Consider the following 11,366-nt stretch of genomic DNA (forward strand, 5'->3'; position numbering starts at 1 on the left):
ATCTCCCTAGGCCTTGCCTAAACCAGCTTACAGTATGCCATAATGCCCTCTAGTTTCAGATAGTAGTAAAATAGTTAAAAATATAAAAATATACTGTATATTATTGATTATGTACTGTATTGCATGCATTGATATCAAAACAAGTGATATTCACACCATGAATGCTTATTATCAGCAATAACATTTACAGTAAAAAACAAGAATTAATTTGTAAATATCTTGAAATAAAGTCAAAATCATCCAAGCGTCGCTGGAGTTAGCTCCGTGGCGTTAGTTAAGATGGGGTTTGCGTTAATAACGCCACTGTCTAGTTCACACGCAATGCGTAGGCTACGCGAGGCGTACGCCACGGTTACGTCATCATACGTTTAAACATTGTTTATTGAATACGTGTCTGCATACATCTCTCTTCTCCCAGCAAGTGCTATCTGGCGTTCCACATGGTTCGGTGCTGGGACCCATAATTTATTATTTGTTTGTTATTGATCTAAATGCTTTATTATCTTTTTCAGTTAAAATGTACGCTGATGACACTCTTATATCGTGCAATAACATCGCCTAACGATGTATGTACTGTAATCTTCAAAAAGATATGGATTGTGTATTAAATTGGAGTACAATTAATAGAATGAAATTAAAATAAGTGTAAAATTATTAGGGTAACTAAGAGTAAAAAATAAACTTTTAAACACAATAACGTATAATATTGGCTCGGATACCGTTGATGAAACTTTTGAATTCAAGTATCTTGGAGTCACCCTGTCATCTAAACTTGACTGGGGTCTCATGTATTTCGAACTAGTAATAAAGCATCGAAGATGATAGGTTTCATAATCAGAACAGTTGGATGTGGAAATCCTAAACTTATTGTTAAACTATATATTAGCCTCGTCCGCCCAGTTCTGGAATACGGAGTTCTTGCATGGTGTGTGTTTAACCCCTCCATGCAATATGTCAGGGATTTTGACAAAAATCAGCTTAGGGTCACCAGATTATGTTTTCCTATGCCCGTACGATACAAAATGATTATTTAAATGTTCCTTACTTCAAATAGATTTTTGTTTTTAGGAATTACTTTTATCGCTAAAATTCTATATAAGAACATTTATATTTCAATAGAGGGGTACATTACTCAAAATTTGCGGAACCTAAATTCTGTAGTATTTGTCCATGAATTCTGCTCATTATAATATTTTTAATTCATTTCCACGTCTGTTCAATAACTTCTCCAAAAGATAGTCTAGTGTTTTCCCTCATATTATTTAAAAGGGGCGTGATCAAAATGACGTCGTTAAATTGTTCGAATTTTTGGGCACCCCTTCTAGAATTGTTAGTTAGGTCCTAAAGAAGTGCTTTTGTCACAAAGTGCACAATATGGCCAAAATAGGACCTAAGTGACCTGATAAGGGTGCAATCTGTCACGGGATACTGAACATTTTAGCTATTGCTAACATTTTAGAACAACGTCCCTGGTTTAAACAGATAACATGCGATTTTGCATAATTATTTGAAATCTAAATAATTTCAGAGTAGGAATATGCTAAGTAGGAAGTAGTAAACTAGAAGAGACTAGAGTACAGACCGTATAAGCCTAGTTTAACAGTTTAACTTTCAGTACAAAGTGTACAAAGGTATCATTCATATTTCAGCCATTGTTATGAAACGCCTTTCTCGTCAAAAAATCAGGGGAGTTATAACATATAATATTATATATATATAATAAATATATATAAAAATTCGAACAATTTAATGACGTCATTTTGATCACGCCCCTTTTAAATATGATGACAGGGAAAACACTAGACTATCTTTTAAAACGTAAACGATACTTGGACTTCTTTGTTTAACGCCATTAAGTTTAACGCCATTTGTATAACGAACGCCGTACGTGTGAAGACCTTACCGCTTGCGTAAGCCACGCCATTCTTACGCCGTACGTGTGAACGTACCCTTATTTTGGTTGTTAACGTAGGCATTTATCATTGAATAATCGGGTCAAATCCTTCTTCTATAATAAATAGTTTTGGCGAATGGTGTGTGTGATATTCTCCCATCTCCGTTGGTTTATAGATCCGTTCATTTGCTATGTTTTGTTAATTTTCCTCTTCTTCTTTGTCTGTCTGTTTTTCCTTCTCGTCATTCTTGTTTTTATTTTGCTAGATTACAAGTTTTTATTTTATAGACCACGTAGGCTATGGTAGGCCCCCCTACATGACAAATAATTCCATTACGATACTTCTGCCAAGGAGGACGGTGTCACACTGGTTTAGTTGTCTTTTTTTTTTAAACGATATTTTAATAAAATGTTCACCAAGATACCGTAGCGTGCGCTCCACATAATGCAAAGAGAATGGTGGCAACGCGTGTGTTACAGGATTTGTTTACGATAAACATCATTAGTTTGTCAACAATGGACAGTCCTCGCTCTAAACTCGTTAGCCATCATGAACCGTGGTGGTGGTACTTTCGTAGGGCTATTAAAAAGCAGGATCAATGAGACAGTCTGGTAAGCTGGCCACTCATCCATTTAAAAACGTTGAATCAACTTACACTTTTGACATTTACATAACCATTTATTAGAAACAACTTAGACTTGATGCTTAACTTTGTACTTAATGCTTTCTATATTTATACTAAAATACAATATATTACAAAATACCGTCTTAATATTCTGTACAACAACCAAACGTTTCACTGTGTAATTTGTAATTTTACCGAAAGTTGGTTTTGTCGAAATCCGGTGATGACCATTATTAATAAACTTCAGTGGTTAAAGCCGTATATTAAAGACTATGAGCACTCTCCACTCGTGAACTTTTTTTTATTTAACTTTATTGAGGGCCCTTTACATAAACATTAGATAAAACAAACATAAGGCGCAAACACCACCAAATAGAATACAAAAAGTTTGGAAAAAAGTCAATAATAAAAATGTATATAATTAAGATTATTTAACGGTTAAACGATGGAAAATATAATGATGAGAGGTACTACGGAGCTAGGCCTGCGTAAACCATCAATCAAGCAAATTGAGCAATACATTTTTCCGGTTTATAGAGGATATACAATTGTTGAAATTAATAAATAATATCAATTATATTTTCTTTTTTATATTTCAATTAAAACAAATCCAGCATCATTACGCCTACACAGTAATATTACACACTGATTCCTAGTCCAGTGGCCCACGACATTGATCTGATCATTATAAATAATAACTTTTTGGATATTAAGACCTATATGGATATTATAACTACTGTATCTTGTAAATAATTTTTATCTGGTTTTCATTTAAAATGATAACTTATGTTGGCATGATATTTACCATTAAAATTATCTTTTTTATTTCCAGAAAAGTTTGTATTTGAAGAGTGATAACTGGGTGCTTATGAATTATCATGCGATCAATTCACTTCATACTTCTTTATACTTTGTACGGTCACCATGCCATTATCATAACTTGCATCCTCGAGTCTATCAAGATCAAAGCTAGTTTTTCCCGGTGGCTTGTAAATAAATAACGCCAGAGAAAAGAAGCATAATGATATTAATTTTAAGGTTATCATTATTGCCAAAGTTAAGTGACTAAACCGTTTGTTGTCGTACAACCAGCAAGTTTTGGAACCGTCACACTGTGTTTCCCACAACAGACACTGGCTATCGATAATGGCGCCGTACAAAATTGGTCCGGGAACATTGCCTAAAAACATTAAACAACAAGAAATTATTGTATAAAATATCTCCACATACTATCTATTTCCTAGGTATCATAGGAATTATTTGGTAAAAACATTAAACAACAAGAAATTATTGTATAAAATATCTCCACATACTATCTATTTCCTAGGTATCATAGGAAATATTTGGTAAAAACATTAAACAACAAGACATTATTTTATAAAATATCTCCACATACTATCTATTTCCTAGGTATCATAGGAATTATTTGGTAAAAACATTAAACAACAAGAAATTATTGTATAAAATATCTCCACATACTATCTATTTCCTAGGTATCATAGGAAATATTTGGTAAAAACATTAAACAACAAGATATTATTGTATAAAATATCTCCACATACTATTTATTTCCTATAGGTATCATAGGAATTATTTGGTAACACAGCATTACATGTTGTACCTGTATCATGTAAGGTTAGGTTACTATTACATGTGCAACACATGTGATGTTGTATTACCAAATATTCCTATGATACTTCGGATGATAGATACAGTATCAAGAATCGGCTGCCTATTCATAAGGCATACGTGCAACCAATTTCGAAACTTACCTAGCAATCGGACAAGAAGTGAACTTATTCCAAGTGCAAACGACCTTTCATTCAATGGAACACACCTTTAAAAAAACAGAAATTAACACTCTTATTATGTAAGCTGTTCCAGCAACTGAAAACTGACTATTTAGTAAACGGTTCTTGGTAGTCTTCGGTAGTCTGGCATCATTCTGGTAAACTACGTCATTGGGTTAACAGTTAACTAATGACTAATGACTAAGTGGTTAGTCAAATGACGAGATATACAATTCAGTTAACATTTGATTTATAACTAAATTGTTAACATATTTACCTTATGACACCAGTCATCCCAGGAACTAAAGCAAAAAGTGCTGACATAACCATCAATGTTATCAAAACAAAGAACGCAGCTTGGTTGTCACAACTCACAGGACATGCTTCATTGCTTGCAATAGGGGTTGTTGCATCCCAGTCATCCGGAGGGGTCACGCAGGAACAGTCTTCATATGTTATTAACTGACAAAACACAATCATAGATATAAAATCAGTTTTTAAAAGTCCTAGGCCTATATATTAATTATAGAATATTTAAGAAATTTAATTAAAGAATAAAATAAAGAATATTTCATTCTGCTAAAGCTTGGTTCCCACTAGAGACGCAACACAATGACGTAGACCCTTATTTATTCATGCGTGCGTAGACGCAACGCACGCGATTAATTTGACAATGGCAAGCGACAATTCCATCGTTGCGCTACATCGTTGGCAACGTTGGGAACCAAGCATGAGGCAGGACGTTGTTAATTAGCTAATTAACAACTCCAAGTTACAAGAATTAACTGTTGATAATGCTAATAAAGATAAAACGTTACTTTATCCTGCTTATTTCGTATTTTACATCCGGCGTGGCAGGCTGAATAGTACATTATGTTATCTGCACCACAAACTGGATCGTATGAGCCGGAGCACTTACAATCAACGTTACAATTAGATGTTATATTTTGTGAGCTTTCTGGTAGTTGTATAGTTCTGTAATAACGTTAGATGAAAAATATTATATGTGTATAATTATATATGTATTAACTTTGCTACAATAATTACTTTTATCTCATCAATACCACCACAAGCCTGGTTTTACTAAGTAAAAGCATCCATAAGCCACAAACACCAACAACCATCCACCATCAACAACGTAACCAACATTTACCATCATCACCACCATCAATATCATCACCACCATTATACCATCATTGTCACCACCAACAACATTACCATCATCACCACCACCGTCATCGCCTCAATCATCACCACTATCATCAACATCACCATCATCACCACCACCAACATTACCATCATCATCATCACCATCATCATTTCATCACCACCATCATCATCATCATCATCACCACCACGATTCTTTATTTTAATTTGATCAGTCAAACAAAGCAGCTATGTGCCTGCTTCCCACGTTGACAATTAATATTATGAACTTGTTCATGTCCCTGTGATAAAGATATTAACGCTTCCCGTTTCAGCAATCTTACTGTAGATCCGTTGCGAATAACAAATTATACTAACTTGTCATTGTAATCCACAGTAACGCCTGCAAACTGGGCGTTAGGGCAGTATACTACGAAGGCAAGAAACATCACTGTTGAAATACTCAGACATATTAGAACAAACTTCAGAGCACCGCCAACATCTAACTTGAGTGTCTTCATAATCCATCCACCAAGAATGGAACCAACCAATGCACACGGTATCACTATGAAACCTAATTAGAGATAATTTTGAGAACATTATCAGGATGTTCAGAAATATTTGTTAGAAATGCTAGAGTCCATTGTTAATGTGTGCTGAGCAGGTTCCCTCACTCCAGACTCCAAAACCTTCTAGTAACTGATATTATATAACAATAGGAGATAAGTTCTTTGTTATAGGTCATGTAAACACAATAACAAGATTAAGCAGAGTCAGTATGATGAACCTGATAATGGTAGACTGCTAGTAAATCTGTGATTTTTAAAAAGCTTTTGAGACGAAAAGGGTCATATTCAAATCATCAAAAGTATGAAACAACTGTGAACGTTTCGAGGTTGTTGAAACTTCCACCAACAAACCATTAGCATGTGAAGTATTGTACGTTAAAATCTTAGAATAGGAAATCCTACAAATTGCGTTTAGCTTCAAATTTAGTAGGCTTACAGCATGTGCATCGTTAAACACTGAACAAAATAATAACAGCAATTTTCTAACAAGAAACGTTGTTTCAACAACATAAATGCTGGAACCTTAAAAAAAGAACACAAAATAACCAAGAATATGAGATGTGGTTTGTATTACAAAAATATAAGAATGGCAAAATAAAACTTATTTCATATTTCACGCCAAGGAGCACCAACATGTGCAAACTTGTAAATGTAAAGCATATCCTATTCAAAGTAAGTGATTAAAACCATTGAAGTTAAAAATACGATTATAATTACTCTTACCAATAATGATAGCAGCCTGGCTAGATGAAATACTGAACTGTGACTCCAAAAACTTAGGAATAAAAGTTGACAACGATGATAAAATACCAAATTCTAAAATAGCTGCTACCGTTATACACATGTACGGGCCATTACGACAAAGAGTTGCTACAGCTTTTGGAAAATCTTTGAAGCTGTTTCCGAAGCCAGCTCTGGTTTTAAACTCCACACCTCCGTGCGATTGTGATTTTCTTTCTGCTGCAATTTTCTCATGCCCTAAGAAACATAATTAGAATTAATCATATGTTGAAACTGAGAAGTGAGTTCAAGATGTGCATTTACTAAAATAGTGCTCATGTTCTAACCAAAACACATTGTCTTTGTTGTATATTGTGCTGTCTATCAGCAGGCCTAATCTCTATACATCAACAAGTTGAATTCATTCGTACTTTCCAGCAAGGACTATTCATGTTACATGTACATTCACCCATAAGGAAGAGTAAAATTACAAATCGTACTCTTCTCTGATTCATCGACCAACCTTTTAATGAACAATGGGTACCCAGCTTGCTACGTATTTATACCGTTATGTATTACGTCATTACATTAATTCATCACGCATAACGGAGAATAACTAGCGCCATCACATTACTTTTCGTTAGGCTGTTTTATCCAGATTTAGTTTTGTCATCTATCAATCAACTTTTAAATCATGTTATAATAGCGTCGTTACCTTTGAGATATTTAGGGAAACAAAGAAAAGGAATACTGATAGATAAACTGATAGCTCCTGTAATTAGGAAACCAATCCACCATGCTCCAACCCATGTTGGACTCTCTGGGGTAATACCAAACCTAATGACAAAAAAAGAATTCGTATAAAAATGTTAAACATTAAACAATACAATCTATGCAACGACTGTATTGAAGAGTGCCATTTTGTCTAAAAAAATTGAGAATTAGATATTTCTATATGATGTGGTAATTTATGTCCGTGCCATGTCCATTTCAGCTTTAAGTCAGTTGTCCATTTCTCCCATCTTCCAAATCTCTTTCTGCGATGAATTATTATTATTTTTCGAATGGTTTCTAAAGCTTGCGAAACCAACAATTGCGCAACCAATTACAATACTTTTTTCTTTTTCGTGGAAATCACCCATCTTTATTGTAAATTCTTCTATTTTCATTTAGGCTACATGACATAACTTGGTACTATGAACATTTCTATTACAATCAATTGAAACCGATGTATAATGTTCATAAAATGTCATTCTTAAAACGATAAAGTTAAATTTTTGACATAAAGATAATTAGACTCTTTACAGATGAAGAACCGTTGATAAAATAATTAGTGAAATATATAATATATACATAATTTATATTTAAAATTGCACTTTACAGTACACCAATCAGTGAATGAGTTGCCACACGCTCATGCAGACACCCGAAAAAAAGCTATTTGCTCTTGTAGTGGAATTATTTGTCTGTGTGAAAACTTTGGATTCCCGCGAGTAAATTTCCAGTTGGAAACTTTATGGCTTAGATTATCCACTACACTTTGTTGATAGCACAACTCTGTGGTTGGTTGTGTTTGATTTATACTTTGTTTGTATTCTATTGTTTGTTTGAATTCCTGATAATTATGATTGTAATATTTAGTTAGTTAAGTAGTTAGTTTATTAATTGATTTAGAGTATAACTTACTCTTTCTCTGCGTCTACTGATAAATCCGTGTACAAAGTCAGAAAAAGTCCACCAAATATATAACCAAATGACGGACCAAGTATTGCCATACAGTTGAAAATACCTTGAACATTTTATAAAATAATTTGTTTTAAATAGTATATATACAAAATAAAAGAATTTTATTCACAGTAACAAATTTATTCTAGATATGCCAATAAAAATAAAATGTACAGACAATAACCGGATTGGGGCCCAAAGCGTCATTTATTAAAGCACAATTAATAACATCTATAGGCCCTACATATCCTTCTTGAAATGAAAAATACACGGTCTATAATGTCAGGTACACAATTTAAGAAGTTTAGTGCTATTCAGAGTATGTTGAAAATGAAAACATTTTTCAATATTGATTTTTTTTTTCAGATTTACATATTAAGGATTGTAAGACGGGTTGCAACTTATTCTAATGCTTTAAAAAAAAAAGAGAATCCGCTTTATCTATATCAAAATCGGACATTATCTGTGACGCTGTTGGACTTGTGTAAATTGGGTGACTAACGGGGTTGACGTGACCACTCTGTGAGCACGAAAATAAGTGTGCAGAAAGGCTTATTATATAAAATGTAACATAAATATGGTTTATGCCTAACTGAGGATAGTGGTCTACTCACCATAATAGAATGGCGCATCTTCCGGCATAACACTATCATCCATAAACGTGTATCCTAAAGTGTATACAGGTGAAGCACCTAATCCATGTAAGACTTGTGCAAATATAAACATCCAGTAAAACCTCGACACTCCCTCTTCATCTGTTATGTCCTCATTGCATTCATCAAAGGCTGTTCTATTCGCATCACACGTCGAGAACTGTTCGATTTCGTCTTTGTCCTGGTATGGACCAGACAGAAAATGAGGTAATGCGTACATAAAAGAACCAGCAGCAAATAGTGCAGCTCCAATTCCAAGGAGACGTGGTTTGTGACTTCGGTCTCCAAAGTATGTTACAAACAATATTACCGAAAGTACGGCGATATCGTATGCGCTGGATATGGTACCAGTTTTGATACTAGTAAGGTTAAATCGTCGTTCTATGCTAGTTATCGATGCGTATACTAGTCCACTAATAGCCATTCCCTGAGCTAGAGCATACATACACCAAAAGAACAAATATCCTTGTGGTCGGTTAAATACTTGAATGCAAGATGGTTCCCAGCCTAGCCATCCACACGTACCTTCTTTCTTCTCATCCTCTCCATCAATAATTTGGGCGGTACCGTTTCTGGAATTTGATTTTTCTTCATCAGTCCTGTTGCTCAATTGTACACCTGAGTCGGCTCTTGTGTCTGTGGCCATCTTTTAGTTTCTCCAAAATAATAACAATAAAATTTTATTACAATTCTTTTTCTTTTCCCCTAACAATAAACTGTAAACTTCATCCAAACGTTACTTAAATGATAATAGTATTTATTTCGTTTGGATGTTGGACTCAATATACACACATTTGAAGTGCAGAAATATCCAATTAAAGTTAATGATTAATGAAAACCGGGCGTATCCAATGCACACTAATTTGTTTGGTTGCGTAGACTTAAGATAGGCCTAGCGTAATAAAAAAAAGCCTGTCTAAAGCCACAGTAAACAGTCTATTTTGATTTGATTAACTTGTTGTTAATGTTGTGGTTTGATTTGATGTTAAATATGTAGATTTTTTAAACAAAAAGGTTCACATGTAAGCATAATGTCAACAAATGAGCCGATAGAATGTCATACCAACCGCAAAGCCGGCATTTAATTTGTTTATTTACGTTGTTACGTACGTCATCATTAGTGGCGATAGGGAAGGGGATGCTGGAATTAGTCAGTAGACAACAACATATTCGTGAACTCATTAATCCATTTCTATTATTTATACATTCATTTCTTTAGTTATAAAAATTGTCATTGGCTAATTGATATTTTCATTGAAAAGCAAATACAATGAAGTACACCCTTCAACCTCCTACTGTTATTCAATATACAAAATTTGACAAAATAGGTCTACACGCAACTGTTAAAAAATATGGAAGTCTTTATTGTTATCATCATAATGTATCGTTAAATTATTTCTTGATTTGTTTTTTTATCTTCGCCAGTGGTAGTTGAATCCATAAAAGGTATAATGACTAGATCCTTTGTGATCTTCAGCATCGACCACGACAACCTCCCTCTTCCGTAGCAACAACTTCCTCGCTACCCATCTCGTCCAACTCAAAGATAACCTCCAAGTGATTCCGCCTTTCCTTCTTTCTTTGTCGGTTTTCCCACATCCTTAATTTATACTGGATATCTCGTTCACGCCTCATGGCCAGTCTAAAAAGATTCCTTTTCTTCTCCTTTTCTTTCTCTTCTTCTCTCTTGTACTATAGAAAAAAATCAACATTAATAACTAGTTTTAATAACAATATGTCCTTCTATTGTAAAAATACATTGCGCATACTAATACATATTGGAAACATACATATACCCACGCCTACATTGAAATTCCGAAGAACATACCGAGGATTATTTTCAATGATTCTGTGTGTATCTTGTCACTTACCTGGTGGTACTTATTAGCAAAGGCAATTTCTTCCATGAGCCTGTTATTACGAGGATGGCTTTCGACATTTGAAAAGATTGTCGGTAATTCTCGCTCTACACCCTTCCCCAACGATAATTTCAGCTCATTTTTAAGTCCAAAACGTGACGGTGGTCGGCGGCGACGAGGCGGTGCAGTAAGCTGACTGTCTACAGACATTTCCTGGGCAATGCTAAATATATGAGAAAAAACGGTAAACTAAAGGTTTAAAAAGAACAAAATCAAAATGATGGTGATGTTGAAGATGATTGAAAAAATGATAATATAATACCTTCTAATACAAATATCACTGGTTTGAACCTGGGCATCATCGGCAATACAATCACAATGGTC

General features: G+C 34.3%; 1 protein-coding gene across 1 annotated transcript; it reads right to left on the bottom strand.

The window, feature by feature from the left end:
- Positions 1-3,131: 3,131 nt before the first annotated feature.
- LOC144852489 (solute carrier organic anion transporter family member 4A1-like) lies at positions 3,132-9,547 on the bottom strand. Its single transcript, XM_078710320.1, has 9 exons — positions 9,085-9,547; positions 8,432-8,534; positions 7,461-7,582; positions 6,749-7,003; positions 5,835-6,030; positions 5,129-5,285; positions 4,588-4,772; positions 4,293-4,357; positions 3,132-3,700 (listed from the first exon to the last, which is right to left on the bottom strand). Exons 1-9 carry the CDS (start codon positions 9,545-9,547, stop codon positions 3,405-3,407), a joined length of 1,842 nt encoding a protein of 613 aa, XP_078566446.1. The 3' UTR covers positions 3,132-3,404.
- Positions 9,548-11,366: the final 1,819 nt, after the last annotated feature.

Source organism: Antedon bifida, chromosome 9 (genome assembly GCF_963402885.1).
Source record: "Antedon bifida chromosome 9, ecAntBifi1.1, whole genome shotgun sequence".
Taxonomy (NCBI): domain Eukaryota; kingdom Metazoa; phylum Echinodermata; class Crinoidea; order Comatulida; family Antedonidae; genus Antedon; species Antedon bifida.